Source organism: Microcebus murinus, chromosome 16 (assembly GCF_040939455.1).
Source record: "Microcebus murinus isolate Inina chromosome 16, M.murinus_Inina_mat1.0, whole genome shotgun sequence".
In the NCBI taxonomy this organism is placed as follows: domain Eukaryota; kingdom Metazoa; phylum Chordata; class Mammalia; order Primates; family Cheirogaleidae; genus Microcebus; species Microcebus murinus.
The window spans coordinates 65,679,141-65,704,649 of record NC_134119.1 but is presented as its reverse complement, the minus strand read 5'-3'; the positions used below and the strand labels follow the sequence as shown (position 1 = coordinate 65,704,649).

The window sequence follows — 25,509 nt, the reverse complement described above, 5'->3', positions numbered from 1 at the left end:
TTAGGACACGGAGCTTCGGAGCTTCGCAGGGCCGTGTTGCCTTTTAACTGGCAACCCCACGTAATCCTCAGAGAAGGGATCTCGTTGCCATGCACTGGTTGCTGGTCTAAGCAGGTAAATTCTAGGTTTATGTCAAAAATTAAGAGTTCTGTCTCTGAATTTCTTCCAACTCACTTCTATTGAGTAAGGATGATTTCACCTATAATATAAAACTCCAACTCAACTGGCTCAAACAGGCAGGAATCCATTGTCTCATGAAACAATGCCGTGAGTAAGGATGATTTCACCTACAATATAAAACTCCAACTCAACTGGCTCAAACAGGCAGGAATCCATTGTCTCATGAAACAATGCCGTGGGGCAGTTGCTAGGCTGGTAGAGTTGGGAAGAGTCCCCCCGAGCTCAAGCCCTCTTTGCATTCCACCAGTCCTGAGCATCTTCCACCTTGACCTTCCCTCACCAGGCATGGAACCAGGAAGGAAATGGTTCTCTGCCTGTATCTTTTTACTAGCAAGGAAATACTTCCCAGAATCCCTTCTCAGCAGATGTTTCTTTAGCTCTCCTTGGCCAGGATTAGATTGTGAGCCCTTCCCTGCCTGGAAGGGGAATAGAAATCTCACGATGGGTTCTTAGACTTAATCAAAGACCCACCGTCCAGGGGCTGAGCTGGGAGGGCACCGCCATGGTTTCATTGCAGAGCTTGGGGCTTGCATGACTCTGGCCAGCACTGGGGTACAGTCGGGGTGACTGGCTGTCTGGGCAAGGCAGACAGGATGTCTTCCTTCGAGAGGAAGGAAGACATCACCTGGACTTGGGGAGTTTGGCACGTCCTGGAGAGCCTCAGAGGCTGCATTAGGGATATGGGGAGGGAAGAGCTTGAAGGTCATCACACTTGGAGTCCAGAACCTTCCTTCTGGCCAGGTAATAGGAAATGAGGAGCCAGGGAACCTGGTGGGATAATGGGCGACTGGAGCCCAGGCAGTGGGGGGGCTGCGAGCGGATGGCTTAGAGACTCGGGGCATAAGGAGATAGGACTTGGTAACCGGGTTAGTGTGGCCGGGGACAGCGAGGGTGTCTGAGGCAGCTGGCAGGGGGTGCACGGGGTGGGGGGCGTTCTGGGAAGGGCCGAGTACAGCTGTGCACCGGAGCTCCGGGCTGGAGGCTGCGGGAGGCCCCTCCATGGAGTTGGCCACTGAAACGGCAGGGGCGGACGATGTCACGCAGGAAGCAGGTGGAGCCCAAGGAAGCATCACGGCTGGAGGAAAATACAGAGGCTGAGGGGTGGCATCAGCTGGAGAGTGGGGCCAGGAGCTGTGTCGAGAACTTTCCACTGCCAAAGGTCACCTGCACACTGGGACCAACAGTCCGGGTCCTGGGGTGCCGCCTGACCACTGCTCAGTTCCTACAGTTGTTAACGTCTTGCTGTGTCTGCCTTGCCATGCAGGTAGCTGTGTGGCCATCCCGCCACTCCTTCGCTCTGTCTCAAACAACAACAACAAAAACCCCAAAACCATTTGCATGTAGGTCTCTGTTTGAACACTGATTTTATTTATTTTTATTTTTTTGGAGACAGAGTCTCACTTTGTTGCCCAGGCTAGAGTGAGTGCCGTGGCGTCAGCCTAGCTCACAGCAACCTCAAACTCCTGGGCTCAAGCGATCCTCCTGCCTCGGCCTCCCGAGTAGCTGGGACTACAGGCATGCGCCACCATGCCTGGCTAATTTTTTCTATATATATTTTTAGTTGATCAATGAATTTCTTTTCTATTTTTCTCTATTTTTAGTAGGGGGGGGGATCTCGATCAGGCTGGTTTCGAACTCCTGACCTCGAGCAATCCGCCCGCCTCGGCCTCCCAGAGTGCTAGGATTACAGGCGTGACCCAACGCGCCTGGCCTTGAACACCGATTTTAATTTATGAGTACAAACGTAGGAGTGAGGTTGCCAGCTATAAGGCAGGTGTGTGTTTAGTTTTATAAGAAACTGTCAAACTGTTTTCCAAATTGGTTATACCATTTTACATTCTCACCAGGGTTCCAATTGCTTCTAATCCTTGCCAACATTTTATATATTTTTTAATTGGGTTGAAATTCACACAACATAAAATTAACCTTTGTAAAACGAACAATTCAGTGGCACTTAGTACATTCACAATGTCGTGCAACCATCACCTATATCTAGTTCCAGGACATTTTCACGGCACAAGAAGGAAACTCCGTACCCATGAAGCAGTCACTTCTTATTCCTTCCTCTCCCCATCACCTGGCAACCACTAACCTGCCTTCTCTCTCTGTGGCTTTGTCTATTCTGGACATTTCATATAAGTGGAATCGAATAATACGTGGCCTCTTTGTACCTGGCTTCTTTTACTAGCATCATATTTTAAGGTAAATCCGACACACTGTAGCATGTATCAGAGCTTCTTTCCTTTTTATAGCTGAATGGCTTAACTTTTGAAGAAACTGCCAGACTGTTTTCCACAGTGGCTGCACCATTCTACCCTCCTAAGTAGCAGGGGAGTACACTGGCTAATTTTTAAGTTTTTTGTAAAGATGGGGTCTCAGTTTTGCTCAGGCTGGTCTTGAACTCCTGGCCTCAAGTGATCTTCCTGCCTTGGCCTCCCAAAGTGCTGGCATTCCAGATGTGAGCCACTGTGCCTGGCCTACTATATATATATTTTTTTAATTTTTCTTTTTATTTCTTTTCTTTTTTTTTTATTAGCGATTGACCAGGAAAGAATGACTATCTATTTAAAAAATATGTTTCAATACTGCTGGGATCACGAAGGTTAACTTTGTTGTAAACCAGAGGGGCTTGATCTGGGTCTGCCACCATGATCCTGAAGTACAGCTGGTCTCCAAGTTGGGCATGAGCCTCCTGCCTGAGGAATGGCCACTTCTCTGCCCAAATGCCGTGTCTTCGTTTCACAGCACATTTGAATACTCTGCCTCAGGCGACACCTCCCAGGTCTGCTGGCTCAGGGGAAATCCTTCCTTCCTGCAGAGCAGCCCCCAGCCCCGATTCTTCCAGAACTTCAGAGACTGATTTCTCCAAATTCCACTTTGGCCTTCCGTTCCTATCGGCTTTCTTGGGGCTGCTGTAACATAACAAATAACCACAAATGGGGTGGCTTCAAACAACAGAAATGTATTCTGGAGGCCGGAAGTCTGACATCAAGGTGTGGGCAGGGCCACGCTCCCTCCAAAGGCTCTAGAGGAGGGTCCTTCCCTGTCCCTCCAAGTTTCTGACAGCTGCCTGGCCCCCCTGGGCTGGTGGCTGCATGGCTCCATTCTCCACCTCCGTCTTCACACCCTTCTCTGTGTCTGCCACTTCTGTGTCTTATAAAGATACTTAGTCACTAGGCCTAGTGCAGTGGCTCACGCCTGTAATCCTAGTACTTTGGGAGGCCAAGGCAGGAGGATCACTCAAGGTCAGGGGTTCGAGACCAGCCTGAGCAAGAGCAAGACCCTGTCTCTACTATAAATAGAAAGAAATTAATTGGCCAACTAAAAATATATAGAAAAAATTAGCCGGGCATGGTGGCGCATGCCTGTAGTCCCAGCTACTCGGGAGGCTGAGGCAGGAGGATTGCTTGTGCCTAGAAGTTTGAGGTTGCTGTGAGCTAGGCTGATGCCACAGCACTCTAGCCTGGGCAACAGAGTGAGACTCTGTGTCCAAAGTCTCAAGAAAAAAAGATACTTAGTCACTGGATTTAGGGCCCGCACAAGGATAATTTCATCTCGAGATCCTTAAATTAATGAACCTGCAAAGCCCCTGCTCCCAAGTACAGCCCATTCACAGCTTCCAGGGCTGAGGATGTGGCCAGATATTTGGGGGTCCACCGTTCAATCCATCATCCTGCTCTTTCAGCTGATTCGGGGGATGTGGGCAGTGAAGGCTCTAATGGATTGGTTGCAATTTACTGATGTCCTTTGTGGTCACCCAGGAATGTGTGCCACAATTGTCACTGGTGGGTATTTCACACCTAGCAATAAAGTCTTCTGGATGCCCTTTTTTTTTCTTTAAATTTTTACTCGTGGACGAGGTTCTGGGGTCCAAAGAGAGGGGCGCCCCAGAAGTCGCCCTCTTTTTTTTGAGACAGAGTCTTGCTTTGTTGCCCAGGCTAGAGTGAGTGCCGTGGAGTCAGCCTAGCTCACAGCAACCTCAAACTCCTGGGCTCAAGTGATCCTCTTGCCTCAGCCTCCCGAGTAGCTGGGACTACAGGCATGCGCCACCATGCCCGGCTAATTTTTTCTATATATATTTTACTTGGCCAATTAATTTCTTTCTATTTATAATAGAGACAGGGTCTCGCTCTTGCTCAGGCTGGTTTTGAACTCCAGACCTCAAGCAATCCGCCCCCCTCGGCCTCCCAGAGTGCTAGGATTACAGGCGTGAGCCACCACGCCCAGCCTTGGATGCCTTTTAGAAGTCATTTTGCTGACAATCCCTGGATCGCCCCTTGGCCTTCAACAAGCCTCTGCCCAGAGATGAGACACAACGATGACATAATATCCACATGATCATTTTGCTGGTGTCAAGCGACCCAGATATTTACAAAGACCCACCCAGGGAACATGAGCTGCTTTTTCCCGTCAGCAGTGTGTCCCACGTCGTGAGCCTGGCAAGGAGCTCTTCACAATACTACAGAACAATTTTTTTAAATGTGGAGCCCATCAATTAATTGTATCAGGAAGAGCAGGTGAGGTTAATGTTGCAGAAACTCGGACTGTCACATCGCGGTGGCTTGAATTAGCCAGAGAGTTTGGTTCTTATTTCCAGGTCAGCAGAGAGTTCTGCTAATCATAGCCACGGGGGACCCGATGCACTGAGGCTTGTCCCCTGGAATGTCCCGACAGGTGGCGGGACAGACACCCGGTGGAGAAGCGCCGACAGCTCTCACTGCGATCTAGCGGCCTTCGCTTCTGCTCCGTTTGGGGGGCTCACTCGAGTCACGTGCGCAGCCTCGCGTCAAAGGGACGGGGACTGCAATTTCGCCGTGTGGCCAGGAGGCGGCGCTCATGTCAACCGAGTCGGCCGGGACTCAGCGGCCTCGGGAAGCTCCTCTCCGGTCGCGGGGCTGTCCCTCCCCGCCAGCCCCCCCCCCCCCCCCCCCCCCCGGCCTTCCCGTTCCTCCGCTCCCAGCCACTTTCTCCCACGCATCCCCTGCACGGCCCCGACTCCGGTGGCCCCGCGTCTCGGAGCCCAGGGGCGGTGTCCGCGAGTGGCCCTCGGGGGTGCCCACGGTAAGGTTTGGCTGCAAAGTGTGGCTGGTCATTCGATCAAAACGACAGTGTAAGGGACTGAGATCAAGGACTGGCCACAGGCCGGGCGCGGTGGCTCACGCCTGTAATCCTAGCACTCTGGGAGGCCGAGACGGGAGGATCGCTCGAGGTCAGGAGTTCGAAACCAGCCTGAGCAAGAGCGAGACCCCGTCTCTACTACAAATAGAAAGAAATTAATTGGCCAACTAAAAATATATAGAAAAAATTAGCCAGGCATGGTGGCGCATGCCTGTAGTCCCAGCTACTTGGGAGGCTGAGGCAGGAGGATCGCTTGAGCCCAGGAGTTTGAGGTTGCTGTGAGCTAGGCTGACTCCACGGCACTCACTCTAGCCTGGGCAACAAAGAGAGACTCTGTCTCAAAAAAAAAAAAAAAAAAGGCATCCAGAAGATTTTATTGCTAGGTAAAATACTCACCAGTAACAATTGTGGCACACATTCCTGGGTGACCCAAAACAAACAAAAAAGAACTGGCCACAGCTTTGGCTGCTGGGTTAGTACCTGGAGAAACACAGCGACTGTGTTAGGGTTCCGCAGAGAGCTGGAGCCAATGAGATATATACGTAGCTGCAGAGAGCCACATAGACAAGTAGATACAGATAGATCTCAATCCAGATACATACATACATGTGTTACTCTGTGTCCCTATACACGTGTATCGAGATCATCTACGTCTACACATACCTATGTCGGTGTCTCTGTATCTGTGCGTGTGTGCGTGTGTAGGGGGCATTGGTTCCAGGCCTCTAGCTGATGCCCAAATCCACGGATGTTCAAGTCTTTTATATGAAATGGTCTATTTCTATTTTGTATTGTTTTTTTGAGACAGAGCCTCACTCTGTGTGTGGCCTGGGCTAGAGTGCCTTGGTGTCAGCCTAGCTCACAGCAACCTCAAACTCCTGGGCTCAAGCCATCCTCCCGACTCAGTCTCCCGAGTAGCTGGGACTACTGGGGTGCGCCACCATGCCCGGCTAAATTTTTGTATTTTTAGTAGAGATGGGGGTCTCTCTGTTGCTCAGGCTGTTCTCCAACTCCTGGCCTCAAGCAATCCTCCTGGCTTGGCCTCCCAGTGTTAAGATTACAGGCATGAGCCACTGTGCTTGGCTAGGAATTATTTTTCATTAGACCCTGCATTTAGTACCATGTTCAACATAAATAATATTTTTAAAATTAAAGAAATGCCATGAAAAAATATTCTCAATGCCATGGGTTAATATTCACAATATATTTTGTTTTTTTCTATATATTTTTAGTTGGCCAATTAATTTCTTTCTATTTTTAGTAGAGATGAGGTCTGGCTTTTGCTCAGGCTGGTTTTGAACTCCTGACCTTGAGTGATCCTCCCGCCTTGGCCTCCCAGAGTGCTAGGATTACAGGCGTGAGCCACCGCGCCCGGCCACGCAATATATTGTTATGTGGAAAAAATTAATTTGTCAAATGGCATCTTATTTTACATCTGCATAGAAAAAAGACAAGAAAACAACAAAAAATTAGGAGTAATCACTCATTGGTGAGATTTCTGGTGATTTTTACTCTCGGCTCTGAGCTCCAATCTCTGTAGACCAGATTTTGCAAAGGGTCTAAATTAAGCATCCCAAGTTTTGTTTTCTCTGGCCATTGGACTTAAAGTTATTCATAAAAACTACAAGTCCCAGCAGACATCTCGCCCACGACTTGAGAAGACCGGCCTTCCCCGGGCACAATGAACGCTGGGATTCGTAGTCCAATGGCAAAATCAAAGAGGGACGCGCACTACCGGCATAGATGACAGAGGAGGGAATTACTACCATTGTGACCAATAGACAGTGCACGCCGGCTATGAGTGGCAGGTGCCAAACCAATGGCCAGTCCGGTCATCCTGAGTGACGTGAGCTGGAGCCTACGGGCGGCTCGTGGGGCGGTACGGCGCGCGGCGGCCGTAGTGCGAACCATGGGAGGCGGCTGGTGGTGGGCTCGGGTCGCCCGCCTGGCCCGTCTCCGCTTCCGGAGGTCGCTGCTGCCGCCCCAGCGGCCCCGGAGCGGGGGCGCCCGGGGGTCCTTCGCCCCCGGCCAGGGCCTCCGCGCCGGGGCTTCGCCGCCCCCGGTGTCCGAGCTCGATCGCGCGGACGCTTGGCTCCTGCGGAAGGCACACGAGACAGGTCCGTGTCAGCGCCGGGGTCTGTCCGCGAGCGGCGTCCCGAGAGCCGAGCAGCCGGCGCGTGCGTGGGCGACGCGGCCCGGCCTGCTGCGGGACGCGGGCCCGGGCTCCGCTGCGGGACCCGCTTGCGTGCGAGCGCCGGGAAGGGCTCGCGGGGGGCGGCGAGTCCGGGTTCCGGGGCGCGGTGGGGAGGGGCGGTGCGGCCGGGAGAGGCGCCCTCGCACGGCTGCCCCCGCCTGCGTGACACAGGCTTCCGGAGAACGCTGAGTGGGGGGTGCGGCAAGAGGGGTCCGCGCGGACCGCAGGGGCGCCCACTCCGCGTAGGGCGCGATGGGGATCTCCGCAGGAGAGGGACGTCCCGGATTGGAGCAGGGGACAACCAACAGCAGGAAAGCTCTTGGCTGATTGGAGGGGAGGTGATCTAGGCTGCAGGGGGCGGAGCCTCCTACGGGCGCAGGTACAGGTTGGAACCGACCCGGCGCCTAGGTAGGGTGCGGAGGGCTGGGGCGTGGCGAGGATGCCGGGACCTGGGCACCGCAAGTTGCATGCGGGCGGACCTGGATGGGACCTACAGGCATGCTCGCTAGGAGGTGGTGGCATTTGAAGGGAAGTGAAGGGGGAGGCTGGAGAGAGGCCGGATTGGGGAAGCAGTTTGTCCCGAGTTGCGAAAAAGAAGTGAGAGGGCAGGCGTTCGGGATGCACATCGAGGAGGGTGGACCAAGTGACCCCCTGGCATGTCCTGTCCTCAGACTGAGGTTCTGCGACTTTGGTTCTAGGGTGTCCTCCAGAATCTGCAGACAGCGTCTTGAATCTCTGGTGTTCCAGAGTTTGGGGGAGAGGACACAAGGGCATGGGGTTCGGTGGCGGGCTTTCTGGGAGAAATGAGGATTTGGGGCGGGTTTGCCTTGGGCCTCGCTGGGGTGGAGGGAGGAACAGGGGGGCCCTCAGTTTCATACTTTGGGCTGAGGGGGGCAGGTTTTGGGGTGACGTTGATGCTCCCATCTCCCCCTCCTTCCAGCCTTCCTTTCCTGGTTCCGCAATGGCCTCCTGGCATCGGGCATCGGCGTCATCTCCTTCATGCAGAGCGACATGGGGCGGGAAGCTGCCTATGGTGAGTGCAGACCCCCCCCCCACCCGACTGGGGCATGTAGAGCCCTGGTGAGGGTGGACTCCCTCTTCCCGCTTCCCACCCCAGCAGTGAGGGCAACCCCCATCCTTCCCCCATCCCGAGACGCCCCGCTCCCTGCTGAGCGTCCCCACACACGAGTGGGTGGCCCTGGGCTGGGCTGTGCCCCAGAGGGAATTCTCAGCAGAGGTGAAGGTCCTAGCCCGCCCGCGTGCCGGCCAGCCGATGCGGCCCTGCCCCTGCCGCCCCTACCCGACCCAGCCCGCACGCCCCAGCCCGCACGCCCGACCTTGGCCCCGGGCCACCCGACCCGACCGGACCCTGGGCCACCCGCCGCGGGCCTGACGGCCGCCTCCTCCTCCGCAGGCTTCTTCCTGCTGGGCGGCCTGTGCGTGGTGTGGGGCGGCGCCTCGTACGCCGTGGGCCTGGCGGCGCTGCGGGGCCCCATGCAGCTGACGCTGGGGGGCGCGGCCGCGGGCGTGGGCGCCGTGCTGGCCGCCAGCCTGCTCTGGGCCTGCGCCGTCGGCCTGTACATGGGCCAGCTCGAGCTGGACGTGGAGCTGGTGCCCGAGGACGACGGGACGGCCACCGCAGAGGGCCCGGACGAGGCGGGCCGGCCGCCGCACGAGTGAGGAGGGGACATTAAAGCTGAGCCTTGCTCGGGGCAGATGCTGTGGTGCGTGTTGCTTGGGGGCGGCCCGGCATGCGGGAGGGCGCGGGCGGAGACGGGTGGCGGGTGGGGGGACACAAACGGAGCGAGGCGCCGCCCACGGAGCAGGCGTTTAATGGTCACGGAGGGGACGGGCGAGCGCCCCTGCGCCGCCCCGCGGGGCCCGGCGGTCCCAGTCCTCAGTCCCCCTTGCGCTGCGCCCTGGCGCCCGCGGGCCCGGCGAAGGGCAGGCCCAGGCCGGGGTACAGGGCCTCGGGGAGGCCGGCGCCCGCGCCCAGCCGCGGCAGGTGCGGGTACACCAGGCCCAGCTCGGCGGGCCCGTAGCGGATGGCGCCCGGCGTGCACAGGCCCCGCACCACGGGCGGCAGGAAGCCCGCGTGCAGGAGGGCGGGAGGCGGGTCCCCGGGAGGCACCAGGCCCCACGGCCGCGCGGCGTCCTGCTTCAGGGACCCCGCCCGGATGACAGAAGTGAACTCGGGCCGCGGGGGCGCCGCGTGGCTGGACGGCTCCTCGTCGCCACTGTCCTCTGAGCCTTTCGTTTCCCTGGCGCCGGGCTCCACTTTGGTGCGTCTGCCCCGGGTCTGGGGGGCCTGGGTTTTGGCCGGGGGCGCAGCCTGCTTCCCTTCCGCTGGAGGCTCCGGCTCTGCAAGAGGAAGAGTCTCAGGGCACCCCGTGTGGCCCCAGCCCTCAGTCTCCCCATCTGCGGAATGGAGCTGTGCTCAGCCGGCCAGACTGTGGTTCTCAGGTGGGAGCGCTTTGCACCCCAGGGGACACCCGGCGACAATGTCTGGGGACGTTTTTTGGTTGTCACAGCTGGGAGGAGGGTGCCATTAGCATCTCATGGCTAAACATCCTACAGAGCGCAGGACAGCTCCCACAAGAAAGAATCACCTGGCCCTAAATGTCAGTAGGGCTGGGATTGAGAACCCCTGGTCTAGACCTGTGCTGTTCCATAGAACATTCCAGAATCAAACTAACTGTTGTGGTAATGAAAATGGTCTATGTCTGCACTGTCCCACGAGGCAGCCGCTGGCCACATGTGGCCACCAAGGCCTTGAATTTTCATGTTAATGTAAGTAGGTGGCCACATGTGTCTGGTGGCTTTGGGACCGGATCACGCGGGTCCCAGGGGTTCCTCGGAGCTTCCCGGCGAGCTGGGACTTACTTGTGGGCTCGGGCGCCGGGCTGCGCTCGTCCTCTCGGGCCACGCCGGCTGGGAGCTGGAAGGCGTCCAGAGGCGTTTGGCCACCCTCGGCTTGACTGGGGACAAGACAGATGGGGCTGGGGGCCAGGGGTCCTCCCGGGCTGCCAGTCTGCGGTAAGTGTAGACGTCCCTCGCCCCTCCATGGGTGTAGACACTCCCCTGCCAGTCGTGCCTGTCACCACACCCCCAAACTGCAAGTCGATTTCCAGCCCAGGCTGGCTCTCTCTGAGGCTAGACCTGTATGGCCCGTGGCCACCCGATGTCTCTGCCTGGGTGTCCCTTGGCACCTCATGCTCATCTGACCTCACATCTTCCTTCCAAACCTGCTGCTCCTCTCAGGGGCCCACACCTGGGCCCAGCAAGGCCAGAGATCTGGGCAGGAGGTGGCCGCCTCCCTCCTCCCCACTTAGAGTCTGGCATGCCCAGGTCCCGGTCCCCCAGTGCCTGTCTTGTCCCTCAGTCCCCCGTCTCCATGACAGCCAGGGGCATCTTTCTAAAAACTAGACTGGAGCCGGGGATGGTGGTGCACACTTGTAGTCCCAACTGCTTGGGAGGATCGTTAAACCCAGGAGTTTGAATCTAGCCTGGGCAACCCAGCAAAACCTCATCTCAAAAAACAAACAAAAACCCAGCTTTGAGTGTGACCCTCTCCAGCTCTAAAGCCTTCTGTGACTCCCCAGTGCTCCTGAGAGAAAAGGCCCTGCAGTCATCCCTTATCTCTCATGACTTTATTTGTACTCTGTCCCCAAGCACAACCACGTTCCTGGGACAGGTCAGGCTGTTGCTCTGAGCCTGTGCCTCTGCTGGGAGTGCCCTTCCCCCTCTGGCTGCCTCGGTGGCCCTCCCCTGGTTAAGAGCTTGCCATGGCTCCCCAGTGCTCCAGAGTCAAGTCCAGACCCTCAACCTGGGCTGTGGCCGCTGTGAACCTACTCCTGCCTCCCTCAAAGGTGTTGTCCCCCTGCCCCAGCCAGCCCGTCTCCTGACGGAGACCTCTCGTTCTACCACTAGGCCTTTGCTGTCACCGTCCCCCTGTCCCTTTCACGTCTGCAGACCCCTCTGGGCTTGTCCTTTTCTAGAAACCCTCCCGGAAGAGCCCCTGCCCGAGGGGGGGAGAGACAGCAGACTCTGGGGGGCTCCAAGTGGCTGGGCCCTGAGCAGACTCTAGGGGGCTCCAAGTGGCTGGGCCCTGAGCGGGTGGCGGGAGGGGCGGGCGCGGCCCTCACCTGAGCACGTGGCTGACCCAGAGCACGTGGTGCTCCCCGGGGCTCTTCCCGCTCCCAGCCACGGTGGCCACCGACTGCAACCACACAAAGCCCCCGGCGCGCTGGAGCCAGCGGTAGTAACCAGTCATCACCTGACCCTTGTCCAGCACTGGGCCCAGCCCGGGGCGGGGCGGGGGTGTGATGGCCGGAGAGAGACAGACAGGTGGACAGGAGCAGACAGAAGAGAGGGAGAGAGGCCAGGAGCGGACGTCAGGGAGACAGGAAGGGGAAGACAGTGGGGAGGAGAGAGCCAGAGTCAGAGACCGGACGCAGCTCAGCATTGCTGCCACTTAGGTTCTTAAGGGTGGGCCAGAGTCCCCGCAGTCCCCTTGCTCCCGCTCCCACCCTGAGCCATTGCTCGGGGTCTCCTTGCTGCTGGTCCTGTGCTGAATGGAGCCCCTGGAGCCAGCGGTGCAGCAAGAAGGACCGTGGCCAGCCCTAAGCAGGACTTCCAGGGAGCTGGGCGGTGGGGTGCTCAGGTCTGGGGGCGTTGGTGGAGGCGTGACTCACAGTCCAGGTGGCTTTGGCGGATCCTGGTTGCGTCCTGTCCGTGGACAAACTGGTAGCAGCTGCGGCCCACCAGCTCTGAGGGCCCCAGGTCCATGTGGTCGCTGACCCTGGGGCGACAGAGAGAGGAGGGCAGGAGGACTCTGAGAGCACGGTGGCCAGGAGGGAGAGTTGGCTCCAGAGTCACCTGGGGTTCCAACCCTAGCTCCAGGCCTCCATTTTCCTCTCTGTAAAATGGGGACAATAACCGTGTCCCTCCCAGGGGGGCTGTGAGCATTCAGGCAGGTGGAGACGCTCGGAGCACAGGGGCCGTTTCACCGTTTAACTTTGCCCCTGCGCAGGGCAGGACAGGGAATGGGCGGGAGGTCAGAGAGAAAGGGGCTGAGACTGCCCATCTCTGCACAAGCAGCCCAGGAGTGAGGTCCCTAAAGGCCCCCGCCCCGCCCCCACCTTGCCTTCCCTCCCTTCTTCCCCTCGCCCGCCCCCTGCTGCTCTTCCACCTCCAGGACGCCCCCCAGGTCTCCTGTGCGCCCCATCCAGCCCCCAACCCCGGTACCTGCTCTCACAAGCAAGGATGGTGAGGCCCAGGCTGAGCCGGAAGACGATCATGTGTCCGTGCAGTGGCAGCTCAGCCAGTGGGGCTGGGGGCAACGTGTGGCCTAGGGCCACAAGGCCCAGTGCGTGGGCCCGAAGGCGCCCAGTCACGTGGATGACCTGCTGGCGGTGGCCATGGTTGGAGGAGGGGCAGAGCAGGGCCCAGGGGGCAGGAGGCCCATGACCATCAGGCCACCAGGCCAGGTTGGTTCCACCTGTCACCCACAGGCCTTGGGGCACAAGGGGCAGTGTGTGCCACCCCCACCCCTAGTTCCTGGACCTGGTTTCCTAAGCCACGGGCAGCCAGTGAAGCCACCAGCCTGGTCCCCTCAGTCCCCCTGGGGCCTGGAACACAGCTGGTGGGAATGGGGGAGCCCTGCCCCCAGGGGAGGGGAGGAGGAGCCAGGCTGGGCCGGCCACCGCCACCCACCTTGTACCCCGAGGCCTTGACGTGCAGCCCCCGCTTGGTGAGGGTGGATTTCATGCGCACGAAGAAAGATCGCTCCTGGGCCAGGGGGGAGGGGGGCGCCTTGGTGGGGCTGGCCTCTGGGGGGGACAGCGAAGGAAGGTTATGGGGGCCTGGGGAGGAAGCACATGGGTGCCCCCACCCCTGCAGAGCCAACGGGATACCCACAGGGTCACGGCCACACTCCGAGACACGCCCGCGAGTCCTGCAAGCTCCTGATCACGAGTTCATAAGCTCCCCGTATGCGGCTGCCCGCTGAGTCTTTCTAGAGCTCACGTCTCACCCCGTCTGCCCTTGCTCTGCAGCCTGCTGTAGCTCACTAGGGCCTTCGGAAGAAAGCCCACCTCTCTGGCTCCATCCTCCGGGAAGCCCTCCCTTCCCCGGGGCTGGGTCAGCTGCAACAGCCCCCTCGCCGGTGCCATTGTCCGAGGACAGGTCCGTCTGCCCCACTGGACTGTGAGCCCCAGGTGGAGAGGGCTGGGGCTGTCACGATCACTACTGTGTCCCCAGACAGGGCCTGGCACAGAGCAGGGGCTCGGGGAATAGCAACAATTAAGACTCACGAGTCCAGATTATTCTGTGAACCCCACAATACAGTCTTATAAATAGGCTCCCGCAGATGACCCGTGCCTCACCCGCGTCCAAGCAGAGCCCCACGCCCCGCCAGTCCCCCTCCTGCAGCACACGTCTCCCCACGCTCGCGCGAGCAGCTGACGGCTCAGATGTTTTTCATGTGAAGCAAACCCAAGATAGGAAAGTCCTATTTACAGGACAGCCTCACAGGCCCCCTCCGACTCGGAGCTACAAGCAGCTGTGGAGTAATCTCCAGTCCCCTCGCTCCCCGGCAGTGGCGTGGAAGTTTCCGCTGGAGAGAAAGGTAGGAGCCCTGAGCCTGGAGCGGGACAGGCCGGGCCAGAGTCCAACTCAACCACTTAGAGCCGTGTGACCTGCAGCAATTAACTCGACCTCTCTGTGCTGTGCCTCAGTTTTCTGCTCTGTGAAATGGAGATAATAATTCCTGCTTTGCGGGGTTGTGGTTAGGAGCCAATGCAGTTATGTGCCTTTTTTTTTTTTTCTTCTTTTTGAGACAAGTCTTGCTCTGTCCCCTGGCTAGAGTGCAGTGGCGTCAGCCTAGCTCACTGCAACCTGAAACTCCTGGGCTCAAGCGATCCTCCTGCCTCAGCCTCCCGAGCAGCTGGGACTGCAGGCAAGTGCCACCGTGCCCGGCCTGCAGTTATGTCCTTAAAGACACAGCACAGTGTACATGTGCAATCAGCCCGCCTCGCTGTTATTTACCAATTCAGAAGCCACTCCCACCTCCCTTCGGCAGCCAGGGGGCGGGTCTTTCTAAAGCTCACGTCTTGGGGACCCAGGTCTCACCGCCTCCATTTAGACTCCGACGCATTTTGCAAAGACGATGCATTTTGCAAAGACGCACAGCCCGGAGGAGAGTGGCTTTTGTGAACACGGGGCACGGCTGGATACGGTGCACCAGGCGGCCCCTGATCTACCCTCAGGCTTCGTCCTTTGGGGCCCCTTAGAATTACCGATCTCGGGAGTGTCCGCAAGCGAGGAGGAGGACGAGGACGAGGAGGAGACGGAGGGCGGCGTTGGGGGGCCCGGGGCGGGGGCCCGCAGCCCCAGCTGCTCCAGCACCTCCGAGTGGTCCCCGGGGTGGATGTAGTCGAAGACGCTGCTGCCCGTCAGCTCCACCTGCCGGCGGCGGGGGGCAATGCAGGGCGGTGAGGTCGCGCGGTCCCTCGCCTGCGGGCAGGTGCGCCTCGTGCCAGGCTTGTGGTTTTATTCGCAAGAGATTTTTAAAAGGCGGATACAGTCTTAGGCTCTTCTCGCTTCCTAACACAGAGATCAGTAAGGATTCCCTGCCCCCGACTCCTGCTTGCTCCCTCCCTCGCAGACAGCGGGCCATCGTGCCCCCGCCACGCGCCCCGGGATGTCGCAGCAGGAATGGGATTCAGAGTACAAGCAGTGGACTGGCTTTCCAACTTTTTAAAGAGTTAGGGCCTTTGAATCAGACACCGTGTCACTCAGAGCTGCCGCCCAGAGCCCTCCCGCAGCTGCGCCCTGGACCCTCCCCAGCCCATCCCCCCCACTGTGTCCCCCCCCACTGTGTTCCCGCCCCAGCGTCCTCACTGGCCTTCTGTCCCCACTCCGAGGCCGTGGCCGCCACTGCTTCCCAAAAGCCCTCATATGACCCTCTGGGCTCCCTCCACACACCAGCTTCGAACCTGTCCTCCCTCCTTCCCCTCCTCTGTTCCAAAGTCCCCTCCCTTTGGGTCTTCCTCCTCGAGAAGTCTCCAACAAGTCACCGGAAAGCTGCCCCCAAAGAGGAAATTGCCAATGCACTGAATTCCCCAAATTCCCTGTCTGCCAACCAGGTTTGTTAAAGTGACAAAAGGCGACAGTAGTCTGCAAGGCCCGAGGGGTCGTGGGACGCCCGGGCCCAGCCGCGGGCTGTCAGCAGCTCCCTGCCCTGCTTTGACTTGTCAGCCCCTGGCTACAGAAGCCGGGGCAGAAACACCGCGCTGAAGTAAGGACAGACATGCAGGCGGGCCAGGCGAAATGCCACGGAAAGCCTGTTGTCAACCTCCAACCCTTCCGATATGAACTTCTGCAAACCTTTAAAATTGTCAAGAAGAAACAAGTGTTGGCAAATACGCAGCATCTGGCCAACCGGTCATTGGCAAACTGATCTTCCAGCTAACTTGCTTTCCTCCAAGTCACCTGTGACATTAAAAATCCTCCTCTGTCTGTGGGGATGAGCCATGTTGGGTGCCATGTGGGGTTCCAAGGAACACTCTTTGGGAACCACATACCCAAGGCCATTTCTCTTGCTGGGATGGCGAGGCCGGATGAGAGGAAGGGCATGCAATGGCCCTGGCCAGGGGGTTGGTGGCTGAGCCAGTACAGGTGGCCCACTGGAGGCCCCTTACCTGTGAGAGACCCAGGTAAATGGAGACGGTCTCTGAGATGTAGAGGAATTTTCCTTCCTGGTTCAAGGCGAACACGAAGCCATCCAGGGACTAGAGTTGGGACAGACAGCGAGGGGGAGGGGAGGATCTGGAGTCTGTCTGTCCAGACGGCGAATGGTAAGAGAAGTGCTGAAATCTGGTCTCTGGGATGGATGGTTCTGGTGGGAAGAGGGCTTCAGGGACCCTAGGGAGGGCCGCGGAGGAGGGGGAGCCCCATTATTCCTCCCCTCCCCCAGTTCTGGTGCTCCCCTTGGGAACGGTCGCAGAAGAGGCTGCTGTTCCCCAGCAGCGGCCACCAGGTGGCAGCAAGGAGCAGCAGGCAGGGGAGGGTCTCACCTGCAAGATGTGTCCTCCCAGGTGTTGCTCGAAGACTTCCGACACCAGCGCCGCGGCGCCCCGGCGGCCAGGGGCTGGGGACAGAGGGAGGACGAGGCCAGGGCCTGTTGGTCTGGCTGACCCTGGCCGGGCCAGGGACCCGGAGTCAGTCTACAAACCTCCCTCTCTTTCCCCTAGGCCCGTAGCCATCTTGGGGTACTGGGGGGACCTTGTAGGGGAGAGACTTGGGGTGTGGGGAGGGGCAGAGGTGGCCGGGACAGAAAGATAAACTGCATGACTAGGGCACACAGAGACAGAAAGACAGGCCTAGGACTGCATCGACGGCTTCATTCATTCATCCATTCATTCATTCACTCAGCCAAAGCTCCCTGAATACCTACCGTCACACATCCTGTCCTAGTGCTGTGGACAGAGAGGTGACTAGGACAGTGCCGTCTGCCCTCATTGGGCCCCCAGGCCAGGGGCAGATGAACGACAAGCCAGAAACTCACAAATACACATTTATCATTTGTGGCCAGTGCTACGAAGACCCAAATAGGTGACATGAAGTGACCAGCGGGCAAGGGCTGCGGAAGGAGGGGCGTGTGACTCGGCCCTGCGGGTGAGGAGGAGGCACACTGGGCGGTGACAGGCAGAGACAGAGACAGAGACGTGTGAAGGAACACTGAGAAAGAGACAGGGACGTTCCAGCTCAGCGACAAAAACACAACTCAAAATGGCCAGAGGACTTGAATAGATATTTCTGCAAAAGAGATATACAGGCCGGGCGCGGTGGCTCACGCCTGTAATCCTAGCACTCTGGGAGGCCGAGGCGGGAGGATCACTTGAGCTCAGGAGTTCAAGACCAGCCTGAGCAAGAGCAAGACCCCGTCTCTACTATAAATAGAAAAAAATTAGTTGGCCAACTAATATATATAGAAAAAATGAGCCGGGCATGGTGGCTCATGCCTGTAGTCCCAGCTACTGGGGAGGCTGAGGCAGGAGGATCGCTTGAGCCCAGGAGATTGAGGTTGCTGTGAGCTAGGCTGACGCCACGGCACTCACTCTAGCCTGGGCAACAAAGCGAGACTCTGTCTCAAAAAAAAAACCAAAAACAAAACACTGAGTGGCTGCCAGGGGTGGGGTGGGTGATGAGAGTGACTGTTTAATGGGCATGGGGGTTTCTTTTGGGTTGATGAAAATGTTTTGGAACTAGATAGAGGCAATGGTTACACAACATCATGACTATATTCAATGTCACTGAATTGCATACTGTAAAATAGCTAATTTTCTTTTCTTTTTTTTAGTAGAGACAGGGTCTCACTTTTGTTCAGGCTGGTCTCGAACTCCTGAGCTCAAGCGATCCTCCTGCCTCAGCCTTCCAGAGTGCTACGATTACAGGCAAACCACCACGCTTGGCCTAAAATAGCTAATTTTATGTTATGTAAATTTTACCTCAATAAATTTTTTTTTAAAAAAGAGATAGGGACAAAGACATATATGGACATAGAGAAATTGACACAGAGATAGACAGGGAAAGAAAGACAGAGAGATATAAAAAGATGGAGGCTGAGGGCGCAGTGGCTCACGCCTGTAATCCTAGCACTCTGGGAGGCCGAGGTGGGCGGATTGCTCGAGGTCAGGAGTTCGAAACCAGCCTGAGCAAGAGCGAGACCCCGTCTCTGCTATAAATAGAAAGAAACTAATTGGCCAACTAATATATAGAGAAAAAATTAGCCGGGCATGGTGGCGCATGCCTGTATCCCAGCTACTCGGGAGGCTGAGGCAGGAGGATCGCTTGAGCCCAGGAGTTTGAGGTTGCTGTGAGCCAGGCTGACGCCACAGCACTCACTCTAGCCTGGACAACAGAGTGAAACTCTGTCTCAAAAAAAAAAAAAATAAATGCAGAGACTGAGAGACAGAGACAGAGAGAGACAGGGATGCAGAGACAGATGGCGAATGAGACACAGGTCCCTGCCCCACCCCTACAGTCCTAGACCTTGTACTGCAGGCGGAAAGAGACCTGAGGGTCCCGGAGCCTGTCCCCACCCAGAAGCCCAGGTGACTCTGACCCTGCAGAGGACAGTCCCCCATGGGACATCCAAGCCCAGTGCCAAGAGCAGGGAGCGAGGGTAAGACCTCAGTGACCTCCGGGGTTCCCCAGTGCCTGCTTCCTGTGGGGCTAAGGGGTACAGGTCTGGTATCAAATCCCAGTGCCAGCCCTGGGCCCCGCCTCTTCGCCTCTCTATGCCTCAGTTTCCCCATCTGCCGAGTGGGTTTGCTAGGAGCACTGCATTGGTGCTCCAGCCAGAAGCGCACCAGCCAGAAGGGGCCTAGCGTGGGCCAGGGACTCAGCAGGTGCCAAGGAACCCAGAGCTGGGACTGGCATTAATAGTGTGATTACTATTGTCATTGCCAGGCCATCAAAACACCTCGGGAGGCCCCTCCCCTCCCCCACGCAGTCCCCCCCAGCCTCCAGGCCGCCCCTCCCTCCAGCCCTGCCTGGAGCTCTAGGAACAATAACTGGGTTGTTGGGGGGGGTGATGGGGACCCCTCTCCCGAGATACAGCTCAGAACCAGCCGGGTGACAGGCAGGAACAATGCTGCCTGCTAATTGTCGCAATTTTCCCCTGTCATTTTTGCTAATTCCTTCATTTTCCCTCTCCCAGGATCAGCCTGGGTCAGACTGAGCCGCAGCAATTAACAGCGTTAATGGGCGCGTCGGGATGGGGCTGTGGCGGGGACCCACACACGCCCGTCCCCTGTGACAAGGACCCCCTGAGTCTGTCTCGATCACTGACTGACCCGTCCTATTGCCCCCGACTGCACCTCCGCAGTCCCCCCAACTCCCCGCCCCTCAAATGCCCCCCTCCTCTGGCCGCCCCCCAAATTCCACAGGAGGCTCCTGGCTACTTCCAGATCTGTCCCCTCCTCGCCGGCCACTGTCCCCTCATCCCCGGCACACAGACGGGGCACGGGGGGGGGCAGCGAGACCGGGACCCAGGGAGGCCCCAGGGCTTACCCTCCACCTCCCATTCTCGGGGTCTCACCTGCCCCGAGCGGACTCGCTGACAGGGTGTTTATTAGTGAGGACAGGCGCGTCACCCAAGTCTGGGACAGGGACCCTCCCCACACCGCCAGGGCCTGGGTCCCTGGGGAGGCGCCGTGCTCACAGCACTGCTGCCTGGACTTTTCCCAGCCTCATCTGCAAAATGGGTCTAGTGATAGAATGGGTTTGTGCATGCAAAAGCGCCTTCAGCATACACAGCAGGCATACAGTGGGCGCCTAATACCTGAGTCCTGCCACCATTCTTCTCAGTATGATACACATGACATCAGGTGCTCACACCTTTCCAGGCACTTCCCTGCGGTCTGCCCTCGCTCTCTCTCACAGCCGCATGCATTTTCAGCAAGTCCCCGGCTGGGCCCGGCCATGTCCCCTGCATCGGCCACCTGTCACCCACCCCGCCTGGACCCCAGCACCTGCCGCCCCCCAGGGCTCCCAGCTTCTGCTCCCCCCACCTCCCCCGCTCCAGGCTCCCTGGGCAGCAGCCTGATTGTCACCACGGGCCATGAGGCCCTGCCCCCGCGGCGGCCCCTTGATCACCGCTGTGCGTTCCCCCTTGGCACTGGCCGTTCCCTCTGCCTGGAACAGCTTTTCTCGTGGCTTCCTCCGCACCGCCTTGGAGTCTCAGCCCCAAAGTTACTGCCTGACCTGCGATCTAAGATGTCACAGGTCACCCGACTCCCACAGCCACTCAGCAACTACTGATTGAGCCCTCCCTGTGCCCCAGGCACGGTTCCAGGCTCGGTGACCAAGGGGCTGTGGGGGAGGGACACGCAGTGACACAACAAACGGGAGAAATGAGTACAGACTGATAAGTGCTATGGAAAGGAAGAAGGCAAGAAGGGAAGACAGGGAGTGCTGCCAAGTAGCAGGGGTGTCGTCGTGTTTACCGAGGGATCTGGGAGGGCCTTACTGAAGAGCGGACATTTTGAGGGGAGCTCCTGGTGGCCATCACAGCATGTGCAAAGGCCCTGAGGTGAGGAACATGCTTCTCTGAACAACAGCAAGGAGGTAAGTGTTGGGGGCAGGAGATCAGGAGTGGAGTGGGCAGAGAGCCTTGCAGGCAAGGTTTGGGGGTCCCACCCTCGATGGCAAGGACTATGTGTTGTTCCCTGTGGTGTCACCAGCACCCAGGCCAGTGGCATGGGGAAGATATTCAGTGGTGCTGGTGAAAGAACAGGGAACGCTGACATGAGACCCAGGCTGCCGCCTCCCCACACTCAGAGGCTCAGGGCTAGACTTTAACACCTGTTGTCCCACTTTACAGATGGTGGACTGAGACCCAGGGAGGCAGCGACAGGGCGGGACCCGTCCCTGTGGACCTACACCCACCCCAAGTACGGAGGTTCGGAAGGTGGACCCTGGAGCCGGGCCATCTGCCCTGCAGTCCTGGCTGTGTGTCTTTGAGCAAACAGCTTCACCTCTCTGGGCCTCGGCTTTCCCCTTCTGTAAAATGGGAGCCCGTCTGATACAGCAAGCGACTCTGGACACAATGCTGACCACGGTGTCTGTCACATGCAACGGGCCATTATTACTATTATTTTTGAGGAGGGCAGGGGCGACCGGGCCCTTCTGACAGTGCCAGGCACCTCGCTTTGCTTTCTGGCTTCAGCTAAAGCGGCTGGCCTCAGTTTCCCTATCTGAACGCAGGTGCCTGGCCTCTTGTTAGGGACCCCGTAGAGCTAGAAATGTCCCTGTCGCCTGCTTTCCCAATTTGAGGGCTATGGGAGTCCCCGCGGCACCGCGCTCAGGCACACGGTGCGGGAGGGGGTCGATCAGGCCCGGGGTCTGCCACCTCTGGGCTGTCACCTCAGTGGCCCGGTCTCCTCCAAGCCCCGGAAAGCCCATCCGGGTATGGGGGGGCGGGGGGCTGGACGCGCGGGGCTCTCTCAGCCGCCCCCTCCCGTCCCCCAGCTCGGGACAATAGACAAGATGTTTATCCCCCGCCGCGCACGTGTTGTTCGGGTAATGACAGTAATCAGCCGCGCTAATGCCGCATTCTCTCCGCGCCAGTCAATTCGCCTAATTGCCGCCTGCGAAGCCGGATTATTTAAATTTAAATGGTGATTTATTGCAAGCTTAATCAATGCTATTTTCTCTCCCCCTTCTTCCCCGGGACGGGGCGGGAGGGGGACTGGAGCCCCTCCAACCCCAGCCCAGGACGCCCCCTTTTCCTGGAGGGACGGACAGGGCCAGCCTGGGGCGCCCTGGCCCTTCACCTGCGACCTGAGTAAGGCGACATTCAGTGCCTCAGCAGCCAAGCACTTAGGTGTGAAATAGAAGGAATAATAATAATAATAATAATAACAACATACCCGCGTTATTGGGTCTCAGTAATAAAGTTCGAGCAATCTCGCAGTTAGATGCCCGTGTGCGTCTGTATTGCGCGGGTTCTAGTTGTACATATCATAGGTTATGTTGTGTTTTTATTTCTTTATCGTTGTATCCTGGCCACCAGGATGCCACCTGCCCCGGGGCAGGGACTTCTGTCGTTCGCTGCTGGATCCCAGCGCTCCAACCCGCGCCAGGCCCGCGGGAGACGCTCAGTAAACCGCAGCCGCGGTGACAGCCGGGCCACAGCCGAGGCTCTGCCGACACTGCCGGGTGGTCCCTGTCCCCGCCCCGGGGCGGCTTGATCCGCACCCCCACTTCACAGATAAGGGGCGCAGAGGAATGGGGCGACCTGCGTGGGGTCACAAAGCTGGGGAGTGGCTGGCGGAGACAGGGACTCGGGCGAGTCTCCCTGCGGCTCCCCATCTGTCCCCCTCTGGCTCCCTCAAACCGGAAACTCAGGCTTCAGAGTCCTTGCGACCCGTCTCGGGCCTCTCAGGTCTGGGCGCGGGGTCTCCCGTTTATTAGCGAATGGGTCACCCAGGGTGGGTCCCCTCGCTGCACGCTTCATTTCTAATAAACATACAGTTGTCACTTGCACTAGAGGTCTGATCCCTCGTGTTGCCAGGCCCTTGCAGAATTCACGCCATCGTCCCAACCTCTTGTGCCCATTTTACAGATTAACAAACTGAGGGTTGGAGCGCAGAAGCCACCTTACCTGACAGGGACACACCAAGGTTCTGGCTAACTCCAAACCCCGGGCCTCCTCCCAGCCAGAGGGCCGGGCGACGGCAATCCCGGCTGCACCCAGTCGCCCCAGCGCCCCAGCGGGGGCTGGGACCCTCGCCCCACGCATGCGCACTCACCGAGCCCGGCCGGCGGCGCGGCGGCCCTGAGCCCCCAGGGCGGCGCCCCCAGCGCGGCGAAGCGGCGCAGGCGGAGGTAGGTGACGCTGAGGCGCACGATGGACGCCTTGTCCAGCTGGCTGGAGATGGCGCCGGGCAGCGGGAGCAGCTTGGCCAGCTCGAAGAACTCCAGGTTCTCCTTCCCGCGCCGCGAGCGCGCCGCGTTCCGCGACTTCTCCTTGCGCTGCGCCTGCAGGCTGGGCGGGCGGCGCGGAGGAGGCGTCAGCGGCCCGGGGCCCAGAGGCCTCCCGGGGCCTGGGCTAGGGGCCGGGCCGCTGGGAGTGGATTCGACCCTCCGGAGGTGGGAGCAGACCTGGGTGTGACTTGCGGACGGCGGCCGTGGGGACGAGCCTGGGCGCAGACCCGGGGGGGGCGTGGGGGCGGCCGGCGCGGCTCCGAGGCCGCGGCAGGGGCGGCGGGGACAGAGGCTCGGCGCGGCCGGGCCCTGGGGCGGGCGAGCGCCGGTGCGAGCGCTCCCGAGGGAGGGGACCGACGACGGTGCGAACTGTCCCCGGACGCCTCCCTGGGGGCGGGGCCGCTGCCGGGGGCGGGGCTTTGCTCACCAGGGGCCCGGCGGGGCCTTGACCATCAGCCCGGGCAGAAAGTCCCACGGGACGCCGGCGCCGCGGCCGCCCCCGCATTTGCCCTCGCTCCCGCCGCCACCGCTGGGGTAGGGGGCCGCCATCTCCCGGAGGGCTCGCTCAGGCGGGCTCCGAGCCCCGCGTCTCCTGCGGCGGGAAGGGGCCAGAGGCAGCACTCAGTGCCCGCGGGACACCTGCTAGGGAAACTGAGGTCCGTGCGGGCTCCGTGGTCCCAGGGTCCCAGCAAAGATCTGGGGCTGGAGGGTGCCTCAGTTTCCCATTGCTGGAAGCCCCGGTAGGAGGCCACAGCTCCCACCCTGCCCTGCCCGGGACTGGCGCTCCGGTGAGGACGTGCCCCGCCGCCGCCTCCCCCGCGCCGCCCGCCAGCGCGCCTGCCGCACGCCCGCGCCGGGCCGGCTCCCGCATACCAATGGGCGCACGCGGCGCGCATACGGATCGGACCGGCCCGCGCTGCGTGCCAAGCATGCCCAAGCCGAGCGGGGGGCGGCCGCCTCGCGGGGCCGGCACGCCCGGCTCCAGCGCCCCGGCCACCACCCGGGGACCCGCCCCCAAACCCCCGGCGCCCGACCCCCGGTTTGCAGGGGGCCCGTTTCCCCCGCGGGCTAAGGAGGTAGGGGCAGAGGCAGGGACCCCATCCCACGCCCTGCCGGGGACGGCCCTCCCCAGCTCCTCGGGGTGGCGCCACGTGTCCCGGCCGCCAAATCCCCGCAGCCTCAACTTCCCGAAGCCCCCGGCGGGCGCCCCAGGCCCGACGCAGCAGCCGGAGCCGGAGCCCGCGGACCCCTCGGGACAGACCGCAGCGGGCCCGGCTGTCCCGGTGTCCCGACCCCAGAGCCAGGGCCGCGTTCACCCGGATCCTCCCTCCCTCCCCCAGGCCGGGCGTGCAGGACGCCCTCTCCCTCAGGAGGACCCAGGTCCCCAGCAAACGTCTCCGGCCAGGTGTCCAGATGCCCCGGACCCCGGCGTCCCGGCTCGCGGCCCCTTGCCCGGGTCCCCAGCACGCGCGTCCCCTCCGCAGCCTCGGGGTGCAGGCGTCCGCACACCCAGCCCCAGGACACCAGAGTTCCAGCCCCCGCTCCTCCAGGACCCAGAAGTCCCCCTTCCCCTCGTGCCAGCCTCCAGGCGTCCCCTACCCGCAGGACAAGCAGCCCGGGTACCTGGCCGCAGGGCGGGCTCCGGGCGCGGCGTGGGGCCGGCCGGGCGGCGCGCAGGGGCCGCGCCATAGACCCCGGGCATGCGGGGCGCAGCGGGACGCGCGGGCTGTGGCGCCGGCTCTAGGTGCCACCGCAGCCTCGCAGACTTGGAGGCGCGGGGACAGCGCGGGCGGGGGCGGGGCCTGCTGGAGTCCCGCCCCCGGCCCCGCCCCGCCCCGCCCCTCGCGCCTTTCCCGCTGTGCCGGCTCCCACTACCCTGGGGACCCAGTGCTCTCACCCCGCGGCGACAGCGGGCGTCAGAATGAGAACCTCGGAGTCGGAGCCCCCCCAAAAGGGGCGCCCCGGAGTCCGGGCGCTGCTCCACACCCCCGGGAGGAGGCTAGCCCCCCAGCTCCCCCGAGAGCGCCTGGGACCCCGCGGCCACCCGGATAAGGCCGCTAGCCTGCGCCCCAGCCCCTGGGCAGCGGAGACTCGGACGTCAGCGACCGCTCCAGGGACACAGATGCAGGCGTTCGAGACCTTTCCTTTCCAGGAGAGAACTCCCAGGTGGCAGCTCTCTCCCCCAGCAAGGCGGCGACTTCGCACTTGGTCAAGCGCCACCTCCCTCACAAGGCCAGAAGGCACTTAGAAGCTTCTAGGAGACCCCAACATGGGGAATGAAGATGGGGATCTTACTCAGACAGTCAGGGGCTCACAGCATGGGCCTGACTCTGGGTGGACACATGGGGAAACTGAGGCCCATATAGACACCCGTGTGCACTGGCTCATGAGAGCACTCAAACTTGTTCATGACAGTCATAGTTAACAACTAGGGAGGCTTGTGTTCTGCTAATCCTTTATTCCATAGCGGTGTCCTGGGACAGCCTCTATTACTAGCCCTGTTTTACAGTTAGGGAAACTGA

General features: G+C 59.8%; 2 protein-coding genes across 2 annotated transcripts; one reads left to right on the top strand and one right to left on the bottom strand.

Moving 5' to 3' along the window:
* Window positions 1-7,120: 7,120 nt before the first annotated feature.
* Window positions 7,121-9,204, top strand: TMEM160 (transmembrane protein 160). The gene is made up of 3 exons (XM_012761519.3): window positions 7,121-7,415; window positions 8,433-8,525; window positions 8,907-9,204. The coding sequence occupies exons 1-3, from the start codon at window positions 7,208-7,210 to the stop codon at window positions 9,170-9,172; spliced, it is 567 nt and encodes a 188-aa protein (XP_012616973.2). The 5' UTR covers window positions 7,121-7,207; the 3' UTR covers window positions 9,173-9,204.
* A 178-nt stretch (window positions 9,205-9,382) lies between these two features.
* NPAS1 (neuronal PAS domain protein 1) lies at window positions 9,383-24,736 on the bottom strand. The gene is made up of 12 exons (XM_012761508.2): window positions 24,587-24,736; window positions 23,415-23,579; window positions 22,813-23,048; window positions 16,570-16,643; window positions 16,195-16,284; window positions 14,791-14,956; window positions 13,208-13,323; window positions 12,740-12,897; window positions 12,187-12,293; window positions 11,638-11,785; window positions 10,376-10,470; window positions 9,383-9,853 (listed from the first exon to the last, which is right to left on the bottom strand). The coding sequence occupies exons 2-12, from the start codon at window positions 23,534-23,536 to the stop codon at window positions 9,390-9,392; spliced, it is 1,776 nt and encodes a 591-aa protein (XP_012616962.2). The 5' UTR covers window positions 23,537-23,579; window positions 24,587-24,736; the 3' UTR covers window positions 9,383-9,389.
* Between the last annotated feature and the right edge of the window lie 773 nt (window positions 24,737-25,509).

Coding starts and splice junctions, on each gene's coding strand:
- TMEM160 (XM_012761519.3), top strand. CDS start 7,208: ATGGGAGGCGGCTGGTGGTGGGCTCGGGTCGCCCGCCTGGCCCGTCTC. Junction 7,416..8,432: donor GCGGAAGGCACACGAGACAG/GTCCGTGTCAGC, acceptor CCCTCCTTCCAG/CCTTCCTTTCCTGGTTCCGC. Junction 8,526..8,906: donor GGGGCGGGAAGCTGCCTATG/GTGAGTGCAGAC, acceptor CCTCCTCCGCAG/GCTTCTTCCTGCTGGGCGGC.
- NPAS1 (XM_012761508.2), bottom strand. CDS start 23,536: ATGGCGGCCCCCTACCCCAGCGGTGGCGGCGGGAGCGAGGGCAAATGC. Junction 12,294..12,739: donor ATCCTTGCTTGTGAGAGCAG/GTACCGGGGTTG, acceptor CTGTCGCCCCAG/GGTCAGCGACCACATGGACC. Junction 9,854..10,375: donor CCCGGCGCCCGAGCCCACAA/GTAAGTCCCAGC, acceptor TTCCTCTTGCAG/AGCCGGAGCCTCCAGCGGAA.